We start from the raw sequence: 24,062 nt of genomic DNA, 5'->3' as shown, positions 1-24,062 counted from the left end.
GCAGTCCTGCTAATGAATTTTGACGAATTGTTTGTGCTCAAATACATGCAACTGGATTTTTCTGCCATAATGGCCCTCGAGATGCAGCATGCCAATTGCCAAGCATGAGACGGATAATGTTTTTAACATTGAATCCACTACATAGTTATTTGCACGTACAGTCAATACTTGCACAGATGTCTTGCATTCAATACAAAAACCAGGACACAAATTGTTCTTTCCTATTTCAGTACTGACAATTCTGATGCACTCATAATTTGCACCTTAAAAAAAGGGTGTGGTACTGACAAATTTAAGATCCACTTAGAGATTTTCTTTTTCTTTTTTCATATTTATAGATAGGGATGTGGGGCACATAGAGTGGATTAAAAAAGAAGTCAATTAGGCAGTACATTCACAGTTATCGTCCTAATCCCTAAAAGTGTCATTCCCATTTGGAACATACTACATCCTAAAGAGGATTTACAGGCTTAAGTCTAAAGGAGTTCCATCACAAGCATTTTGGGAGGATGTTGTAATGAAGAAAAATATGCCAAAAGAGATCAACTTCCTTTAGTTGAGATCCAGTTTTCCAAAGTCCAGCATCTGCCAAGCAGCTTCCGAACCGATCCCAGCAGCAGAACTTAGCCTGAATTTGGTGTTCATCTTACTGTTGGGAGAATGTGCTAAGTATCTCAATCTTTCCAATTCTTTTCTCAGTGACCTGTACTGGGCTGCACAGAGTTTTAATATAAAATCAGATCATTCGCCCCTTCTTTTAAACTATCCTGTCTGCTGCCAACCCTCAATGGGAGAGGCAGGAACCAAGAAAAAGTTTGAGTGCACAAGTGACACCAAATAAAGGAATAGCATTGGTACATCAACCAATATGAAGTGAAAGAAAGACAAAAACAATGATACAAGCTAAGAATTGCAATTGACTACAAATGGAAGTTTTGAATCTCGGCAGCTATAATATATATCCATTCATAGTCTTTCAATGAAATGTTTTTGGAATCCAATGTCAGAGAAGGCAGATAAAGGGAGAACGTTTGAAACTTTTGGTTTTTTACTACCTCATGAACAATTGAGGCTAATAAGAAACAAACTAAGACGAACACGAAGCAGTTAATTGATTGACTTTAACAATTATAGAGTGCAACTAAATTCCAGCACTTACGTCGTCCAGGAAAGACAAAAAAGAAAGCAAAAGAAAATCATTAGCAGTTAAGTAGCTGGTAAAATAAACTATATCAAATAAGTATTATGGACTGCTTGATTGATCCAACGATAAATAACTCACCATCAACAATGACTTTTTCCTGCTGAAGTCTGAGCATCTGTTGCTTTAGCTCTCTATTCTCCATTGATAAAGCAACACGCTGCTGAAGCAGAGAAGCAACCTTGGCAGCTAACTCTGACTCTAGAGCCTGCATTCAAAAATGGTACTTTCGCCACTCAGTTACACAACACAACAGTGTGAAAAATTAAGCACCATATCGCTAAGTATGTAACACCAGATATTGTTTTGCTTGCAAAAACATGACCGATAACTAGAAACTAATGCATACAGAATTCAGATCACCAATGATTTTTTATTTTTTATTTTTTTGACTGGTAATTTCAGATTATTAAAGATTGTTGTGTCTGAACCATATCTAGCACACAGGGGCGGAGCCACAACGTCGGATGCGGGTTCGGCCGAACCCGGTAGCGTTGTTCATACTTTGTATTTATCTTAAAAAATCTATTGAATATGTATAGATATATAATTTAGAACCCGGTAACTTAAAAGGATTGCAACGCCGAACCCATAAGCTTCAAATCCTAGCTCCGCCTCTCCTAGCACACACAGTAATGTTGTCATGATTTAAAACATTCTCAATAATGTTGTCAACTATGATTTAAAACATTCTCAATTATTATGAAACTACTTAATATAACATTGGGATTTCAACTATGATTTCAAATCATGGTCTTCTCTCAAGTCAATCTGAAAGTGATTAATCAACAATTGACGTGTAGCCATGAAAACTTTAGTTTTACAAGAAAAGTCGGATTAGTCTTTGCAGTTCCTTAATCTGTGCTGTTATCACTTATATGTGAAGCTTAAGCCATATCCACATTATGAACTATTCATTAAAGGAAGACTTTGGGAAAAAGTCATATTGTAGAAATGGTAACAGTGCAGTATTTCCTACATGATAGCAAGTACCTCATATGTGTTGACAGTTCTCTCTAGTTCAGCGATATATTGGAGTTTACGAACCCTTGACCGTTGTCCAGGATGCCTGTATACAAATTGCCCAAATAAGTGTCATGTATTATACACTCCTCTAGAAACAAAAACCATCTTAGAAAGACATAAATCCTCCAGATAGGCTGACTTGAAAACAAATACTCATGAAACTAGAGCACACTCTTAGGTGTGTGCACATTTTATCACTTCCTCCGGTCCAAAATAAGTGTTGTTTAAGGTTCTAGCGTACCCATTAAGAAAACCATTTAATGGCATTAATTATAAGGGTTATTAGACTAAATTACCCTTTATCTTTTCTCAAATTACCCTTTTCTCTCCTCATACTTTTTAGATAATATATTGGAGCAAGGGTGGATCTGGAAAATACATAATTAGTAACTTCTTGGTATCCTAAAACCACACTTATTTTGGACCAAATTTTGCTTGGCTAAAATGGCATTTAAATGGACCGAGGGTAGTAATAAAAGTTGGGAAAGTTTTAAAAATAAAAATTGTTGGGACAACTTCCAGAAAAGTTTGGCAAAAATAATAATGGGGAATAATAGATCACAGCAGTCTCCTCTATTACCTACTGGTATGTCCGGATCCAATTGGTCATGAACATAATAAGGTGTTTTTGTTCACGAATCCCAGCATACCCGAAGAAAATTGAGTGTTGATGCTATCTTTAGTACCAGTAGTAATTAGGGACATGGGCAACTTTTGGCTTAAAGAATGATTACTCAGTGGGTTGGTATTTTATTTGTGGCCTAGATGATTTAACTATGCCAGTTAAGCTTTGCAAATGAAATCCATCGACTTAATCAACCAGTGAACGAAAATTGGGAAAAAAGTGTAAGGAGCAAGGAGAGGTTAGCCGCATGGTAAAAGGGATTGGAGAGACATAGGTGCACACTTTCAGCATTATGATCCCGTGGAGAAGAGTTTGTCAAGGCCGTTTTTATTGAATAATTGAGCAAGATAAACCTTCTTTTCAACACCTTAAATGCCTCCTAACAAGATTTGGTGTAGAAGACCTAACAGGCACACCAAATTTACAATAATGCAAGAGTTTGGCTATATGCCTACACTGAGTAAGAAGCATTTCAACAATTTAAGTACCAAAGTGGAAAGATGTTTTCATAGGATAGAAGGGACCAAAATGGCATCATTTTTGGAGAGGATGGTAATATCCAGGATCACTTGTCTCACAAAGCTGACATCTGCAAAGCGAGATTTTATGCCTAATTTCGTGAGACTTGAAATAGACATTCTTTATTAAACGGACAGTATTTCATGAAGGAACTCGCTTTGAGTTTTCTGGATTTTCCTTTTCATATGGAAACCTTGCTGATCTTTTTAAAGTCAGATGAGCCCTTTAAGTGCATCATTACAAGTCACAAGTCCTTTAGGGAGAATGTCAGTTTACCATGAATATCAAGCTACACAAGGGAAGATTACTAACACTCAAAATATGTGTATCCTTTATCAGTTACCACAATTATTACGTCTTTTGAAGATATTGCAAACTGCTCCCTCTATGCAGCTAAGTCAATGAGATTATTAGTGTCTATGGTAGCCATTTAACCAAACTGAAATAATATTTTTTTAAGTTCCTAAATCATGCTAATGGCAGTTGCTTTTTCCTATAAAATAAGCAATATAAAGTTTGTATTTATACAAGAGGATGCTGACCCTGTACAAAACACAGACTAGAAATATTAGCAATTATATAAGGTGCATGCCTCGTATTTTCAGGAAACGTTTGGAATGATGTTGCTTTACCAAAAAATATAGACAGATTTAACAAGAGAAGAGCAGATATAGATAATACATTATCAACTAATAATGAAAAGTCTTGGAATAAGCATAAGAGTCCGGAATCTAACCGTTTCATTGCCTTTGCCTCAGCATTAACATCATTAGCTGCACCAGACACATTGCTTGCTAACTCCGATTGTGCAGCTCCAGACACAGAAATACACCTATCTAAATACTGTAAAGGGTTTGGGGACACATATTCCGACAACGCTGAAACTATAGCATTCTCAGCAAAGGTTATATTGCTCTTTCCACGCGGCGAATTAGGACCATAGATACAATTAGTCTTTGAACTACTATCCGATTCACAAGATGCGTTTGATTCAGTTTCGTCAAATTTATCAAAACCTTCAAATGAAACAAGACCATCCAAAAGTGTCAAAGAATCACTAGCTGATCTCCTATGCATCATGCCACCGGAATTTGAGTCCGATTCATTCAGCAGCTCATCAAGCCATGCAGGCTGCTCCTCTAAGATGGAACTCTGTGAAATGGATTTATGATGTCGAGGAGGTAACGGGTTATGTTGGTGTAGTGTTGTGGTAAAATGGTCTTGAACTGGACTAGTTAATGGTTTCTTCTGAAACGGGCAGCGAGGCGGAAGATGAGCTTGTCTTGACATGGTGAGCTTAACTACTAAGTGACCCTATCAAAGCTTTATGATTTTGTTTTTCACTCCTTCACAACAGAATCTAATACAAGAGGTCTTTCTCCCATGTTTCTTTCACCATCTTATTACCTAAATTCTACAAAAAGTTTTACAAAACATGAAAATTAGAAATTATATTTTATTTAACAAAAAGTATTTAAAAATCAACCAAAAATTCCATGAGAACAGAAAATCCAAGAATTTTATATTGGAGAGTAAAATAAGCAAAAGTGTAACATTTTACAGTTGGGAGTTAAGTCTTGGCAAGAAAATCTATAGCTGGAAACACATAAGAGCTTATGACATTTTATAATCTGAATTTGTTTCCCTGCTTATCATTACAAAAAAAATAACTGCTCAAAAGACTAAAGCTCATTGCTACAATTAAATTACAATAATCAGCCTATTTTAATTTTTTGATGAGCCTGGGGAGCAAAAGAGAAAAATAAAACAGAAAGACTTTTGAGTTCACTCTGAAAACATCCATTAAACCCTCTATGAAACAGCAAACCAAGAAACCAAAAATACCCAAATTGCAGAAAAGGAGTAATGCATGTATACAAAATATAGAGAAGGAAAACAAAATAGGAAGCAAGATAAGGCATACTAAACAATCTACATTCCCCATTGATTAAGCACTAAACCCTCAAGATTTTCCTTCACTTTGACCACTATTTTTAGCAACAAAAAACACATTGCAAAAGGAAGAATATCAAGAAAATTGTTACAAAAACCAAAAAAAGAAATGAACCCCACAAACAAAATAATGTTGTATAAAAAATGTACCTTTTTTTTTCTAAATTCTTGAAAAAGTACTCTAGGCATACCTTATTTCTTCTCTTTCTTGGTGGTTTTTTTTTTTTTTTTTTTGGAAGGAGAGTGAGAAAAAGAGAAGCAGTAGCTTTGAGTGTTTATGTTTTTTTTTGGCAAAATGCAAATGCCAATGTTGTTTAAGTAGTAGCAAGTTGATAGATTAGATACGGAGGATTCAATAACACAGTCACTCTCTCACAGCCCCATTACTCACTCTATTCCTAATTTACCAATGGACAATGTTGTTTAAGAGAGAATTTGGTATGTACTATTTGGCAGCTTTGAGTTGTTCACAGCTCATCTTCACTTTTCTTATGTTGCGTATAAAATTTTAACTTTCCCTCCTTTTCCCCTTTTTCCTTTGTTTCCTTCCAAATAAATTTCGTTTTCTTTAGAGATTAATTTAAGACTCGTTAATATAATAGTAGTATTTACTTTGATTGTTATTTTAATTTTATTACATCAATGAAAAAATCTATTTTACGTAGGTATTTGTGAGATCACATGGTTATCTACTTTTTTCTCATATTGACTATTGCCTTTACTATAATTCTATTTTACTTTTTACTTTACTTTTTTAATAACTTTACCGTATATTTTATTTTTTCTCTGTAATATTATATGTGTATTCTTTAAATTATTAGTGTGTAATTTTATAAAACGATGAAAAATAATAGTATAATATATTCAAATATTATATATATTAAATAATACAGTATAATATAATACAATATATTGATAAAGATAACTAACAACAATCCAGCGGAACAATATTCTTTAGCAGAACTTTTTACGTTCTCAAACTCGAATACACTAACTCTAACGAATGGGTGGATATCACCAGGATCTTTGGTGGTCATTTTCTTGGAGATAACTTAGTAAGTTAGTTGCACTTTTTCACTTTATGCATTGGTAATATCGAAAGTTTTGAAAAGCCAAAATTTGCAAAATTCTTTTTAGTTTATTGGCATTTTTTGTAGTGATAAATATTTTAAGGATGTTAAAACTTGTACAAGAAAAATAAAAATTACGGAGAGTGAAGCTCGAATCTGCGCCCATGAGTCTATCTTGACTATCCTTTGTCACCGAGCTATAAATCTTTATTGTTGCAAGGATGTTCAATATGTATTACATGCATTTAAATCCAAAATTTTACTTATATACACGGTGTTCATTTTCCGACACTTTTCGACTACCTTGCTACACTGTAGCTTCGGCCCTGTGATCAATACATTTGTTTTATTCTTAGATATCTTTTGTAATCTTTAAATGACTTTTGCTAAAATAAAATTTTCAAATTCTCTTCATTCCAATTTCGTGTTCATTTTTATCTTTAATACTTTTTAATTCATATTTTCTATAATAAGGTTTAATGATATTTTAGTTATTTTAATTTAACTTCTATTCAAACACTAAATGCATATTTGTAAAATTAGTTTCAACTATTTAAAGTATTTTTAAGCACTTAATGCTTATGAAGTTATTCTTAAGTACTCTTTCCGTCTCAGCTTATGTGGTACTACTTGAGATAAAATTTAAGAAAAAATAAAGAATTTTAAAATTTATGGTCTAAAATAAGTTTTAAATATTTATATGGCTATAAATTATCTTGTTAAAGGTACAATGAGAACTTCTAAGTTAAATTGTCTCTAAATGTAGAAAACTTAATTGTCGTCTTGTCTGTTGATCCAAAACAAATATACAAACACCAAAACAAAAATAACAAGGAAAAAAAAAAATACAACTTTGTACAAATGCAAATTCAAAATTTTAAGTCTAGGAATTCCTACAACGATATCAAGTTAATATACATTAATAATCGAACTAACGAACTGGATTTCAAATTAAATATTCTTATACATTTAATGAATTTTCAATACAAATACAAGATCTAGCCAAAAGTTAATGAGTTCACGTGCACCCAAAACTTTTACACTAGATCCGCCCTGATTTTGTAAGGACTTTGTAAGTCATACCATTCAACTTTGCAAGGAAAAAAAGAATGCTTTTTAGAATCTACATTTTGTTGCAACTATAATCGATTGTCTAATTTTAAGATGTAAATTAAAAACTTTGTACTTTGTGATTGATTACTTAGAAGCAATTAACTAAGTGGGGACTTTATAAAAAGCGGTAATAAGCATTCAATAAATCATATAAAAGCAATTAAAAACATTATTGAGATAAAATCCACAATTTATCCCACTTAACATAGTGATAAACTTGAAGTCATTATCTTACACTTGGGAGAAGTATTAAACAATCTTCTTCATAAAAAAAAAAAATTCAGCAATCCTCCCTCGGATTTATTTATTTGGCTGGAAAAAATGAAATTGTTTGGGGGAAGGTAAATTACTTTTACTTGATTTAAACTTTTTTTGAATATTTTGAAAAATATGGTACTTTTACTGCAATTTTTGAATCGCAATTTATTGAAAACATTATATGTATTTCTATCAAATTAAGAATTAAAGTTCAAAATTCGTATAGTATGAATAAAATGCAGTGACATTTATACTCATGAATTACAATATCTTTTGGGTTATGGATTAATACACAAAAGTGATCGTAAAAAAAGAGTATTTCAAGAACTTTCTCCTCAATAATTGCCACATCGTAAGAATTTGAGAATACATTCTCCAAGATACATAGGATTCAAAATAAAGAAAACACACAACCAATTTTAAGAATTTTTGGAAAGAAAAAAAAAAGCTAAATCTAAGACTTTTTGTTTTCACCAACTGATTCTAAGACCATTATCATCATCAATGAACCAAAGCCACACTTAGACAATTCTAAAATCATTATTATCGACATTATTGCTATTAACAATAACCCTTATCAGCAGAGGCTGTTGCAATATGGGTTCTATGAGTTTAACTCAGCATTTTTTACACGAAATTTAAATAAGTATATAAAAAATTACTAAATTTTAGTGCATATTAAATTCTAATCTCATATTTTATTAGTGCAATACATTCAGTGAAAAGAACATAAAAATTAAATTATCGAATTTAAATTCTGAATTTGATTATCATCATATAATAAACCAAAAACCATCATCACAAAAGTGAAACTTTCTTCAATGTGATTCATGCCTCAAAAAAACAGTCTTTTCTTTTACAAAGATAGCCAAAATCATTGTCTATGAGGTACTATTATATGTTTCAGGGAGGAACCACATACATAAATATCAATTTGTTCCCTTTTTATCCTTTGTAGAATCTTCTTAATATGCTTAGATATTTTCCAAAGAAAGATTGAACTTTGGCTAAAATATTGCATTTATTAGTAGTGTGAAACTTGGGATGATGAAAGGGACCACAACTCCAATAATAATTTATTGAAAGCTTGCTCACTAATTCCAAGTGCAGTAATTTTCAGTTTAGTTAACTAAGTTGATTTAATTAGTAAAAAGCACTTGTACGTTAAACATATTTTCATTTGTTGTTTTACGAGATAGCGATGTTAATTAACACTTATTGGTTACTAAATATCTTCATTAGTTTTTGTCTGTCGAATGAGAAAAATAAAGCACATCAAGTTGAAGCCAAAAGAAAGTATCAAGAAGTGAAAAGAAGTATAGTAGTGTATCTACATATACTTTTTAGATATAGTTTAATTTAGAGATTGAGTAGGACGGTTTCCTTTCTTATTTATTTATACAAATTATAAAAGGGAGATTAATCTAGGATATTGTTTTGCTTCATTACATGGTAGTAATCTTGATGTGCTTCATTACAAGGTAGTCAATTTTAACAAATTAAGAGAAGAATATATATTTTTTAATGTGTTATCATTATCATTAATTATTCATTTCTTAAATTATTTTTCAAAACTTCTCAAAATACTATAATTATTATGGGCACTATGGTAAAATATGCATTTCATCTATAATTTCTTAAGAGACGTGCAAAATTCATTGTGGACAAGTAAAGGTGAACAGATAGAGTACATTATATCTTTGTCAAGCTGAAAATTAAATAAGCATAGTACAGTCAAATCTCTCTATAACAATTTCGTTTGTTTCGAAATTATTTGGCTGCTATAGTGAATTGTTGTTATAGAGGGCATATATTATAACATAATATAATAATCGATTTCAAGAAAAGCTCAAATTTATAATAAATGACTACTGTATAGAGATGTTATAGAGAATCTTGATTGTAATAGATTTTATATTTTTGTTACCCTCCATTCTTGTGGAGCTTCCACATGATACATACTAATCAATCTTTAATAAAGACACCAAATAAAATATCTTTTTTCCACTTTATCATAAACACAACTTGAAGTAAAAAATGTGGGGATTCGAGAGGTGGGGTTGAGGTTATTTATTTATTATATTATTTGGAAGATAATGATATAATATGTTGCACATTTTGAAATAGCTTGATGTACTTCATAGATTATTTTAATATAATGGTGAGTTATTTGCACCAAATATTTCTGTCTTGTTCCTTATAAGGCTGCTCAAAGTTTGTCACATTCATTTAAATAAAATATATTTGTGATTTTGTTGGTTGGTGAGTGTGCTAACTTAAGTTGCTTCATTTTCTATTACAACTTGCCAACTTCTTTTACTATATATCTTAATCGAAATTGTTAGCTCTTCAAGTTGTTTATATACTTTATTATTTAAGCAGATTGTTTGGAGATTTTTATTGAAGTGGATTTACTTTTTGTAAATAACAAAGCATGTCACTTTTCGTTAATCTGAATTTAGACCTCGCTTGTTAGTTGTTACGCTTCATGATTGTCACGTATATGAATCACCTTTTGTAGTTAATGTTTAAATTTTTTTAAATCAAAAAATCATTTATTTGTAGAACTAAAATAATGATTTAAACCAAAAAGGCCAGTAGAAAAGCACATTGTAGAGACTAGCAAATGAAACGAAAAGATTATCACCGTTATAGCATTTTCCCCCTTTCTCTTTCAATTACGAAGCTTTGAAATGTTTATACAAATTAATTCAAAAAAAAATAGATGGTTCAACTACATGAATTTTCTTATTTTTCATTACTTCACCCGTTGTTCCTAGTGTCCTGTGGGACAACATTTGTACTATTGAAATGATTCGTGAGTTGAGATGTTTCGTTATAGTATTACCAGCCAAGATAATGAATTAAACAATTTTATTAAGTAAAGAAAATGTTAGAAAAAATAGAGAGAAGATAAAGATTATTGGCAATGATCTTAAACATTAAAAAAAAATCTTTAATTTTATTATATTCTTATTGATTTTTACAAATGTAGCAACTTCACTATATTTTTATCCAATTCCTCTCTAGGTTGCATGCTTTGGATACTTAGGATATGCTATATGAGCCATGTTCGCAAGAAGCAATTGTTGTAAAGAATGTGGTGGATGATGTAATATTATCAAGCCTTCTTTCTGCAGTCTTCCTAACTTTGCCAAGTAATCTACACAGTTGTTTCTTTGTCTCAAAATATGAATTAGAGTAATCCCAAGTTTGGATATGAGACTCATGCATTCTTCCATCATAGCATGATCAGGGTAGATTTCAAAGATCTTATCGATCACAGTTCACAACATTAGAGCATCGGAGAGTCGGTTTTAATAACAACCTTCTTAAACTTGTAGTTTTTTGCTAGAGTCAGACAACTAACTCTGGTGTAAGACTTGATGTCGCTTTCATGCTGAGCCGCCCCCTATCCACCTCCCTTTATCATCTCGTACAACACCTCCAAATCCTTCTAATCTTGAATTAGGCATAAAACTAATTTTGATAAATTTCTGTGGATGGTGAAAATAAGCGAAGAAAAACAATGTCGTTAGCTTACATATATATAGTGACTTCTTTAATCCTAATTCATGTAGCCACTTAGGCAAGTGAGACCGATGACTATAATCCTAATTCATGTGTGATTCTATTTAGCATTTAGGAAAAGTGAAAAAGGAACAAAATTAAAAGAAGGCTTAATCCGAATTCATGTGGGATTTTATTTAGCCATTTAGGAAAAGCGAAAAAAAAAAAAAAAAGCTAAAATAAAACTTAATCTGAATTCATATGAAGATCTATTTAGCCATTTAGGAAAGTGCAAAAATGGAAATTAAAACAAGTATTTCAGCTAATATTAGGGTTTAGGATTGTTAATAATTGGAAGAAGGAGAGTTCTTTGTTAGAACTGAAACGTTAAATATATAGATAGTGCTGGATGCAAGCATTAAAATGCAACCTAATGGTAAAAGAAACGAACTTCAACTATGAGCAGAAAAAGGTGTAGAAAATTGAGTTTTAGTGGCCTAAAATCAAATTTTAATACGTGTTTTTTTAATAGAATTTATATATTTAAATATATAGAGTCACACACATGTAAAAAAAATAGTATTTTCTTTCCCTCTTTTTTTTCTCTTTACTTGTATATATAATAATATTCTTACAAGACATAAAATCTTTAATTTCACATAATAAATTGTTATTTATATTAGTAAATGTTAATTCACATTAATAAGATGTTTACCATGTATTTACAATATATTACCTTGGATTTTATTGTTAAAAAATTTATTTAATAATATAAAGATATGATTAATTTATTTAAGGGGTCGTTTGGTACAATGGTGGGATATCCCGGGATATGGGGTGAGATGTTCCACAGGATTAGTTATCCCATCATATATATGGGATAGCTAATCCCATCATTTTAGTATAAAAGTTATCCTGGAATTAGCTAATACCTCAAACCAAATATGAGATAAAGTTAATCCCAAACTTTATCACAGGATTATTAGTCTTTCCCGTTACCAAACGACTCCTTACATTTTAGGGGTATTATCACTTTTAACCCGTAGCAGAAACTATTTACATGCCGAAAAAATGTATAATTTTTGTATATAACATACCGAATGTATATATATACAAAAATATACAAATTTTATATATATTATTATTATTATTTTTACAGCGATTATACATTGTTATTTTTCCTACTACATTCTATTCAGATAAAAGGCCAGGAAACTTGCCAAGTGGTTTTGCTGGTCCAGTTGTTTTCTTGATTGCAAAAGTTTAGAAATATGATCCTTTTAGGTCTCTCTATCAGTTATGAGCCCATTTTAGAAACACCTGCACAGAAACCCAAACGTAGGGCCTGTTTGGTTTGGACTTTGGAGTATAAGGTAGTACAATCAGAAATTTTCCGGAAGAAATTCAAAAATAGCTAGATTTACAAATGGTAATTGAAAAATAGCCACAGTTTCAAAAGTAATCGAAATTTAGCCACTTTTCATGTAAAGATAAATCTGAATGAAAACACTATTCAAAATTCGGAAAATATTCCAGCATAATATGCTGGAATTCTAATATAATATACCGGTCCAGGATAATAGGTTGGAAGTTCATACATAGGTGCTCTAATCTCCAGTATATTATGCTGGAACTTTCAGCGTGTTGAAGTTCCAGCATAATATGCTGGAAGTTCATACACAGGTGCACCAATCTCCAGCATATTATGCTGGACCGGTCCGTGTTGCAGCAAAATAGTGGCTATTTTTCAATGACTTTACAAACGGTGACTATTTTTGAATTACTAGTCCGAAAAATAACTAGCCCGTGCTATTTTTATGAAATTTTTTCCATTGGGATAATTGTTTAATAAATAGTCCTCTTTTTATTTCTCTTGCAATTTATGAACCTTTTAGACCAAGGTCTAAAGATCTTTGGAAATCTTAGAGAAATGTCCCAAATAAGTTCTAACTTACCAACATTTAGTCATTAATCATAGACTTAAACAGAACTAGTCAAGCACAGACAAAAATTATAAACCCAAATAAATAGGGATCCTTTTTCTCCAAGAATCATCCGCAAATATCTCGTTCCATATTTTTAAGCGTGATTAGCAATATTAAATGCAAACGAGAATGGAATTTTATAGATGAGGTAGCAAACAAGGTGATGAAATACTAAAAATATATATATATACAAGATTCAAAAAATCTAAGTAAAAATTAACATTTTTTAATGGTATGGTTGAAATTCTTAAAAATATATATAAACAAAGTCAATATGTAAAATTTGAGGAAGAGTGGAGGTGATTTAGACTAATTTGGTATCAAAATTCGTTGTTAACATCGAGTTCAAGAAAAATCTTCTTCGACACATGTATCACGCATGTATCTCACACAGGTATACATGAATATGTGATATACATTTGATACAAATATGTTACATATGCGATACACATATCATCTTCTACTTCAAATTTTCAATCCAAATCATCTCAAAACTTTATCAAATCATTCCAAAATTGAGATTTAACCTTCTAAAGATATATCCAATCTATTCCGACAACACCCACTAAAAAAAAGTAAAAAATTAATTTTTCTAATTACAAATAACTAATTGGTTAATGTTAGTAATATTTTATGAATTGATTAATTTTTGTACTAATTTATTTGTGGGTATAACTGGTAATTTTCCAAGATCCTTTATGAGTAAACTAAAAGTCTTATAAGAAACGTTAGACAACGGTCTAAAATTTTATAAGTTATTGCAAGCATCCGGCAACAATCTAATATTTACCTGGAAATTTGAGTAATGCATGAGTAATCGTTAGACCCGAGTCTAATTTGTCGGGAACAGTAATTCTTCAAGGTCTGGATTTGCACAACTTTTAGAAATGGAGGCAAAATGTAAATAGTGACCGAAAAAGGAGGACATTTGCATAATTCAACCTAGTTTTAAATTCAACATTAGCTATACCTTGTTTGGTTACTTTTTGAGCATCTAGAAATACTAGTCTATATCTATACTATATTAAATATATGAAGGCCTTTAGCGAAATGTCGTTCGTCTTTTTTACCTTTTAAAATAAATTTTAGATTGGACAAAATCATAATTCAAATTATTTTCCTAATATTTAGGATTTAAATATACTAAATTTTTGGTTAATAGATATTTTCTTATTTGAACTGATATAACTTTTCTAATCTGAATTAAGTAAACGGCCGTGACATGTAAAACTTTACGATCAATTAAGATTTACCTTATATATAAATTATATACTACAATATTTAGACACTAGCTTATAATAAACTTTAGCTTCAACTAAAATTATGTCCACTTCGAATTTATGTAAATTAGCTAGCGATGGACTAAATTCGATTCATGTTCAAATCTACAATGGTAAAATCGAAAGAATATCATGTATGTATTACGTGTTCTAATTACTATATATGAGATGGTTTCTAGAAGTTCTCTAATAAAGATGTTATTTTTCTAAGTTGATTTTTATTAGAGTTCTGCAACTTTTTACGGTTAATTGGACGAATATTTAGTATAGTTAAAATAAGATATTTTATGAAATAAAATAATTTGACCTATAGGAAAGTATCAATATCTAGGAATCTAAAATCAAATTAAGATTTTAAATATTTTATACAAATTATTTTTTTATATTTGAATAATATAATATTAGTGTAATTCCTTTCGTATTACCTTTGAATTATATATATGAACTATAATATATTTTTATATAATATTTAAACTACATTTCTATTCAAACATCATTTTTATTCATCATTTTTTAAATACTACACTCGATAATTTCAACAAGTAACAAAAAAATATTTGAGAATATAAAAGAAAAAGAAAGAATTTGACAGTCAGAATATCATTTAAAACATTGAATGAGCTAATATTGACAATTTGAATCAATAAAAGTAAACTACGTCATCTAATGTTGAAACAAATAACTAAATCTTGCATTTATTCCAAAAGGCAATAGCCCTCTTTACCGAATTAACCATATGGGATTATCATCCATCATTTTTAAGAACTTTTTTTTAAAATTTTTAGTTTATACATATACGTTTAATAATATTTATATAATTTTTAAAAATTAAATACTCATTAATACAGGGTACACGCGTAAAACGCGTACCCTAAAACTAGTTGCACAAGTTATATAGAATTCTATGTATTTTTTTATGTGGGATAGAATATGTGTAACGACCCGACCGCTCATTTTGCTTTCTAGAACCCCGTTCCCCTAAAAAAGGCTCCTTGTACGTGCTTTTATTATTTTATGACTTGCGAGGATGGTTAGTTCGGGATTTGGAAGGATTCGGGTTGAAATCGGAACACTTGGTTCCTTAAGGTTGACTAAAAAGGTTAAGTTTGACTTCAGTCAATATTTTGAATAAACGACCTCGGAATCGAAATTTGACGGTTCTAATATTTATATAATTTTTAAAAATTAAATACTCATTAATACAGGGTACACGCATAAAACGCGCACCCTAAAACTAGTTGCACAAGTTATGTAGAATTCTATGTATTATTTTATGTGGGATAGAATATGTGTAACGACCCGACTGGTCGTGTTGCTTTCTAGAACCCCGTTTCCCTAAAAAATAAAGGCTCCCCGTACGTTCTTTTATTGTTTTAGGACTTGCGGGGATGGTTACTTCGGGATTTAGAAGGATTCGGGTTGAAATCGGAACACTTGATTCCTTAAGGTTGGCTAAAAAGGTTAAGTTTGACTACAGTCAATATTTTGAATAAACGACCTCGGAATCGAAATTTGACGGTTCCAATAGGTTCGTAAAATGATTTCGGACTTGGGCGTATGTTCGGACTTGGACTTGGGCGTATGTTCGGATCCATCAACCCTAGTAAATTGAAGAACTTGAAGTTCATATTTTGATTCGATTTAGTTTTGGATGTGGTTCTTGGTTTTGTTGTTGTTTTACACATTTCGAGATCTCGAACAAGTCCGTATTATATTTATAAACTTGTTGGTATAGTTGGACTGGGTCTCGGGGACCCCAGATGCCATTCGGATGATGCGCGGATTGAGTCAAGACTCAAAAGGGGCAGCTGGTGCACCAATCTAGTGTGCCCCCACTTGCGAACTTTTGGCCGCAGGTGCGAGGGTTTCACCGTAGAAGCGGTTCTAGAGCGTTTGGCCATGGACCGAAGATACGAATTTTAGTGCGCACCCGCGAACGCGCAGGTGCGATGAGGAAGGGCGCAGAAGCGAACCCAACCGCAGAAGCAACACACTTGCCGCAGAAGCGGGATCCCGTCCGCAGAAATGGCCCTCGCTGGGCTTGAAGACCTCCGCCAAAGCGGACCACGCACCGCAGGTGCGGTACCGCACATGCGGCCAAGGCATCGTAGGTGCGATAATCGCTAGGGGCAGAATCCTCATTTAATGACGGGACTTAGGCATATTAGCTCACTTATTTTATTTGTTTGGGCGATTCTTGGAGCTCTTAGAGAGGGGATTTCACCTAGCAATTTGAGGTAAGTAATTTCTACACAACGTGAATTAAAAATACATAGTTTATGAGTAGATTATAATATGTAAATTAGTAAAAATTATGGATTTAGGTAAAAACCTAGATATTTGATAAAAATGAGATTTAACCACGAATTTTGTTATGAAATTTAGTGAAAATAATATATTTGAGTTCATGAGGCTATGGGTAACAACTTTCTTCAATTATTTTCGAAAATTCGAGCACGTAGGCCCGTGGTGAATTTTAGGAATCCTACATTTGGGGTTGGGGTAATCACTTTAATAGTTATAATTTGAACTTTTGAACATGTATTGATCATTTTATATAACATTTGACTAGTTTCGTATCGTTTGGCGCCGAATTGAAGGTTTGAGTACAATCTTGGACTGGAAAGTAGGCTTTGAGACGAGGTAAGTCTCTTTTCTAACCTTGTAAGAGGGAATTAATCCCATATGTGAATTGATTAATATGTACTCCTATTTATAGGGACTATGTACGCACGAGGTGACGAGAGTCCGTACGTAGTTACTGATTTTACTATTGTCCGGGTAGTCTAGGAGCCATACCATGCTATATTTATGATGTTTGCACCCTACTTGTTTGCTTAATTGCTTAAATCAGGTTGGAACTTGATAAGGGAATGGTAAGAGGCTAAATTTCACTTACTTAAATTCTTGAACGGGCTACTCGACTGTTATTGAGGATTGGTGTTTCTTTAAATAATTGCCTCTTAATAAATAGTGAATTGACTGTTATAAAGTATTTTCTCTTTCTTGGAGCGGGCTGAACGCCTCGGTAGCACATAGATGCATCTATGATAAATTTTTAGAATCAATTATAATTGACATTGTTTTGTTGACTTGAGATATAAATTGTTAAATGATGGAAATTGAACTTGGGACATATTATTAGCGAAGGGATTGTTTACTATTCCTCTTATTGAGTTTTAAATAAATATATATTTTCGTAATCCATTCTTAGTTATTGTCTTGACATTTTATTGTTAACCCATAGTAAGTGTCAAAGTCGACCCCCCGTCACTACTTCTTCGAGGTTAGACTGGATATTTACTGGGTACATGTTGTTTATGCACTCACACTAAACTTCTGCACTTAATGTGCAAGACCTGAGGCAGATGTATCTGGATATCAGTCTGGTGCGCACACTTGATCGCTTCTACGAGACTACACGGTGAGCTGCCTTCCAAGCCGTTTCAAAGCAGCCAAAGTCTTTTCTTTTGCTTGTATTTTCTGTCTACTTCATTTTAGACGGTAGCGTAGAACTCTTTTTTATACCCTACTAGTTGCTCGTACACTTGTGATACCAGGTCTTTGTGGTTTAAGCTAGTAGACACGTGATGATTTTTGGGTTATCTTATTTATCTCATTGCTTTAAAAATCTTGACATCTCATTTTTATTAAATGCTTACTTCTTAACTATGCACAAAACTATAAATCAACTATTTCAAATCTTTAAAAGAACGGATCACATAGTTAGTTCACTATCGGCTTGCCTAGCAATAACGTTGGCCGCCATCACAACCCGTAGGAGAAATTGGGTCATGACAACATAGTATTAGAGCTCTAGGTTCACGTAGGTCTCAGAAGTTATGAGCAGGCCTAATAGAGTCTTGTAGATCGGTGCGGAGACGTCCGTACTTATCTTCGAGGGGCTATAGGGCGTTAGAAAACTACTCTTTCTTCATCTTCTATCATGCAATTGATGTTATACTAAGTGTCTTTCTCTTATTCTCTCACAGATGGTGAGAACGCACACGACGGATGTTCCAGAACCGGGAGAAGCTACTCCTCCTATTGCTAGAGGCTGAAGCTGAGGCCGGGAAAGGGCTTCAGCCCAAGGTAGGGGACGAGGACGTACCTGAGTTTCCCCAGCTATACCACCGGCGAATCCAGTAGAGGATCCCCCTATTGAGGAGCAAGGTGATGTGCCTGCAGCAGAGCTAACCCCGGTAGATTTCATATCATCACCGAGATTTTAGGAGGTTATGGGTCATATGCTGCGTTTCATGGATACTATGACCCATGTTGGTTTATTTCCAGCGGACCCAGCCACATCTCAAGCGAGAGGGGGAGCACAGACCCCTACTTCTCAGGCTCCGGGACATGCATCTGCTATATATCAGACCCCGGGTGCACTACCTGTGGGCTAAGCCCAGCCAGATGTAACAGCTGGACCCGAGCCTGGACCAGCTGCGGTCTGCGAGCCACAGAAGTTATTGGATAGATGGACCAGGCTTCACCCTCCTATGTTCGGAGGTGAGCGACATGAGGACCCCCAGGATTTCATTGATAGGTACAGGGACAGACAGCACAACATGAGTATATCAGAGTCCCACGGGGTGGATTTCACTACTTTCCAGTTGGAGGGCAGGGCCCGTAGGTGGTGGCAGTCTCATCTTCTCGGCAGACTAGTAGGTTCTCCTCCTATGACTTGGGATCAGTTTACACGCCTTTTCTTGGACAAGTATAGTCCACCCTTCTAGAGGGAAGAGTTGCGATTTCAGTTTGAGCAACTCCAACAGGGTCAGAAGTCAGTAACCGATTATGAGGCGAGGTTCTCTGAGTTGTCTCGCCATGCCCTTATGATACTTCCCATTTATGCGGAGAGAGTGCGGAGGTTTGTTGCGGGGCTGCACTCAGGTATTTAGGTCACTATGGCCCGGGAGGTCGAGATAAGGACTTCTTATCAGTTTGTAGTAGAGAGGTAGAGAGCAGATGCAGCGGGACAAGCGAGTTCATTATTCTGGAGAGTTCAGATGTGCCCCAGTTGGGGGCAGAGGTCAGTTCATGAGGGGCCAACTCAGCAGGCCCACATATCCAGCATTGCCGCCTCCTCGGGGTGTTCTAGTGCGACCCTATTTCAGTGCCATGCCAGGGAGTTGTTACCGCCCACCAGCTAGGGTTCTTCCAGTGGGTATTCAGGCCATCAGGGTCAAACTTCAGGTTAGTAGCCCTTCATACCGAGAGGTTGTTTCAAGTGCTGGGATTTCAACCACGTGTGGAGGTTCTGCCTCAAGCTTCAGGGCAAGGTAGTGCAATAGGGTTCTTAGCCTATGATTACGACACCAACCGTTAGATACGGAGGGCAGACGGGTAGGGGTCATCCAAGAGGTGGAGTCCAGGTAGGGGGAGGTCAACCATCTATGATTCAGTGAGACGGAGGCTAGCCAGTCGGTGCTCCAGCTAGATTCTATGCTTTCCCGGCCAGACCAGATGCAGTGGCCTCAGATGCGGTGATCACAGGTACTAATTCTGTCTGCGGTAGGGACGCTTCGGTATTATTCGATCCAGGGTCTACCTATTCATATGTGTCATCTCTGTTTGCTCATTTCCTGGATATTACTCGTGAGTCTTTGGGCACTCATGTTTATGTGTCCACTCGTGTAGGCGATTCTGCTGTTGTGTATCAGATATATCGGTCTTGTATGGTCACATTCTATGGTTATGAGACTAGAGCGGATCTCATGTTGCTCGATATGACCGACTTTGAGGTTATCCTAGGCATGTACTGGCTATCCCCATATCACGCCATCCTTGATTGCCATGCTAAGACTGTTACCTTGGAGATGCCTGAGTTTCCTAGATTGGAGTGGAAGAGTTCGTGTGTCAGCACACCTAGTCAGATCATCTCTTTTATGGAGGCTCAACACATGGTCAAGAAGGGTTATTTGGCTTATTTAGCTTATGTTAGGGATACTACCGCAATGTCTCCAGCGATTGAATTAGTGCCAGTAGTCTGGGAGTTCTCCGGTGTGTTTCCTTATGATCTTCCATGCATGCCACCAGATCGTGATATCGATTTCTACATTGATTTGGCTCCAGGTACCCAGCATATATCTATCCCATCGTACTGTATGGCTCCAAAAGAGTTGAAGGAGTTGAAGGAGCAGCTTGAGGAGTTTTTAGCAAAGGGGTTTGTCAGGCCGAGTGTATCGCCTTGGGGTGCACTATTGCTGTTTGTGAAGAAGAAAGATGGGACTATGCGGATGTGCATTGATTACCGCCAGTTGTATAAAGTCATCATTAAGAACAAGTACCTGTTGCCGTGTATTGATGATTTTTTTCACCAGTTGCAGGGTGCTAGAGTGTTTTCTAAGATCGACTTGAGATCAGGGTACCATCACTTGAAGATTCGGGACTCAGATGTTCCGAAGACTGCTTTTCGTACTAGATATGGTCATTATGAGTCTCTAGTGATGTCATTCGGTTTGACTAACTCCGCAACGTCATTTATGGATTTGATGAACAGGGTGTTCCGACCATATATTGATTCATTCGTCATTGTCTTTATTGATGACATTTTGATCTACTCGCGCATCATGGAGGAGAACGAGCAACATTTGAGGGTGGTGCTTGAGACCTTGCGGGAACAGAAGCTATATGCTAAGTTCTCCAAGTGTGAGTTTTGGTTAGATTTTATAGCATTCTTGGGGCATGTTGTATCAAGCGAGGGTATTAAGGTAGATCCCAAGAAGACTGAGGCAATTCAGAGTTGGCCTCGTCTTACTACGACAACTGAGATTAGGAGTTTCTTGGGGTTAGCAGGTTATTATCGCCGGTTTGTGGAAGGCTTCTCATCCGTTGCAACATCTTTGACTAGATTGACCCAGAAGGGTGCTCCGTTCCGATGGTCTGATTATTGCGAAGTGAGCTTGTAGAAGCTCAAGACAACTTTGACCATAACACAAGTTCTAGTATTGACTTCCAGTTCGGGGATGTTGATCACGCCCAACTATGCCTTGTAAAAAGGACTAACCAGTCGCTACAAATATAATCTGATTCAAGTCCAGAGTCGAATCCCACATGGAACTAACCTATTTACTACAATTTTTAACAAGGCTAATGATAAGCTCAAACAATTTCCGGATGCAAGAATTTTAATAGAGTATAAGTGGAATTTTTTTATCTAATGAAAAATGACAACAAAATTTGCAATAATCAAGAATAAGTTTGAATCCAAAGGTAAAAGGATCTAGGGTTATTTTTTTCCCCAATTGCTGGACTAATTCCTGACACGTTAGCTATAATCTCGCTGTAATACTCTATGAGAATTATGAGTTTCGGGCTACCGTAATTATCTCTCGATCAATTACGATAATTTACTAGAAGAATTCTCTCGAACTACTCTAGTTAATAATTTATGCAACTCAAAATTATCCCACCAAAGCTTTGTTATCTCTAACCCCGCTTTTAACTTCAAGTAATTACTCTCTTAACTTACCCGAAAGTGGTGTTGTTCAACAACAATCTAACCAAGTGTTATTTCTCAAGCAACACAAGGTAACTAGACATGATTAATCAAGGGCTGTTTCAATTAATCACAACACAACACATAGTTGAATAATCATAGAATAAGAACGGCTCAATTATATTTAAACATAGTCAAAACTTCATCCAACAATTGGTTCCATCAACCCTAGATGATGGGTTTAGCTACTCATACTAATGGATAAAAAGTCACTATAATAATTCATAATCAACCATGGAAGTAAGAAGAAGAAGACGAAAACTCTTAGGAAGTTCTCTGTCTTCTCTCCTTTGTTCTTGCCTCCAAAAACTCATAAAAACAGCTCCCCTTCTCTTCTGGGCGAATTAGGCTTCATATAGGTTTAGGTTAGTCGCCTTGGAAATTACACAATTGCTCCTGAGTTATTGGCCACCGTCCGCCCGTCCGCAGCCGCGGATCCGGCCGCGGATTTCTGCCAGTGTTCTGCCTCCAGTGCGCAGTCCAATTCGCGGTCAACTCTGCGGCCGCGCACTTGGAGGGAACCTCCCCGTTTGCTTTTCTCGCTCCTTTTCGACCGGGCTAACCTTCGATTGGCCTTCCACACTCTATATTGACTCCAAAACACTCTTTAGCTTCCTACTAGCTCGGAGTGGCCCCTGCAAAGCACAAAATTCTTAATTAGAGCATTTTTTTTAATCTTTTAGCATTCAAATATCAATAAAGTGAGTGTAAATTAGAGTATAAATAGTGTCTAAATTGCATAAATATAGCCTACTATCAACACCCCACAGTTAAACCATTGCTCGTCCACGAGCAATCAAACCACACTCTACATAGGCCTAACTTCACTGAGCGACTTCCCTAACTCGTCACACCAAGAATATTTCACATAGTTTGAGTATACATTAGTGTAACATCTACACCTCAAGAGTAGACTCCCGCGAGCCACGCAATATTCCTAACCAGCTTACTTACTTTATTCAGAGGTCTAGACTTACCTCTCTTTCGTGAATCAAGTGTCTGCTCACTACAAAATAGACTCATTCCACAATTAATAAAATTCACGCACACTGACGAACTTCAAAATAAACAGAATTCACTCACCCTCAGAAATGATATTCTTGTGCCACAAATAAACGCTCCATAGGCTTGCCCATAGTGTACTACTCTACTAATTGAGCGTGTTCAGTCTAGGATCAAGTAGGACTTTATTTGGCTGTAATGTAGGCTGCAGGCCGGGTAGGATATATTTGGATATAATTGTGACTACACCTCCCCAAGCACTTTAATACATATATTTTATAATCAAGCCCACACAAAAGTTATACCACGTAAATTACCCCGCACTTCTTTGAGCACAATCACCTTAAAAGCCACCAGAGAATATTACTAATCAACATGATACACTATTAACACATGCTATATTTTTTTCCAACAAGGTGCACCTTTCTCCTGATTTCTCTAGTTCCACTCAAAAGCCCCACTAACTACCCCACTCTTTATCCTTTATAGATTCATAGTAATTCAAGTGCTTACAAGAGGTAAAAGGTTCATAAGGATGGTCAATTCAAACAAGGGATAAGGCTTGTAATGTGGTTGCCAAGGAAATAGAATTACAGGCTCAACGAGGTTAACTACGATACATAACAAATAGGTGGGTGGAATATGTATACATATGGTTCAACAAAGAAATGCCTATATCACTTTCCTCACTAAACAAGACTACTATTTCGCTTTGCAGACACATAGGGCAAGTTCTAGGCATCAAATGTCGTGCACAGAACATAACAAGCCTCACACACACATGGCACATAACTCACTCCAGATCAGATCATCAAACACTTAGATCAGAGTACTTAAGCCAAATTAAGAATATACAGTTTAAGGCATTCTTACAAGAGTCAACAAATGAGCCTAAGCGTCACACTAAGTACTCGCTATATTCAAGGCATTACGAAGTTAAGAGATCCTATTCTAATCCTGCCCATAGCCCATAAGTTCCTAACTAAAAAATAAAAACTAACTACACTCGTTTCAAATGA

General features: G+C 34.8%; 1 protein-coding gene across 2 annotated transcripts; it reads right to left on the bottom strand.

The window, feature by feature from the left end:
• Nucleotides 1-278: 278 nt before the first annotated feature.
• Nucleotides 279-5,732, bottom strand: LOC104096992 (basic leucine zipper 6). Of its 2 annotated transcripts, none has more exons than XM_009603481.4 (5): nucleotides 5,516-5,732; nucleotides 4,108-4,785; nucleotides 2,195-2,270; nucleotides 1,283-1,409; nucleotides 279-713 (listed from the first exon to the last, which is right to left on the bottom strand). In XM_009603481.4, the coding sequence occupies exons 2-5, from the start codon at nucleotides 4,659-4,661 to the stop codon at nucleotides 553-555; spliced, it is 918 nt and encodes a 305-aa protein (XP_009601776.1). In that variant the 5' UTR covers nucleotides 4,662-4,785; nucleotides 5,516-5,732; the 3' UTR covers nucleotides 279-552. The 2 variants fall into 2 exon arrangements, with proteins under 2 accessions (XP_009601776.1, XP_009601775.1); XM_009603480.4 differs by having other exon boundaries at nucleotides 5,475-5,614.
• Nucleotides 5,733-24,062: the final 18,330 nt, after the last annotated feature.

The sequence above is a fragment of the Nicotiana tomentosiformis genome, chromosome 5, assembly GCF_000390325.3.
Source record: "Nicotiana tomentosiformis chromosome 5, ASM39032v3, whole genome shotgun sequence".
NCBI lineage: Eukaryota > Viridiplantae > Streptophyta > Magnoliopsida > Solanales > Solanaceae > Nicotiana > Nicotiana tomentosiformis.
Note: the sequence above shows the minus strand (reverse complement) of the source record. Positions and strands in the feature narration are given on the sequence as shown.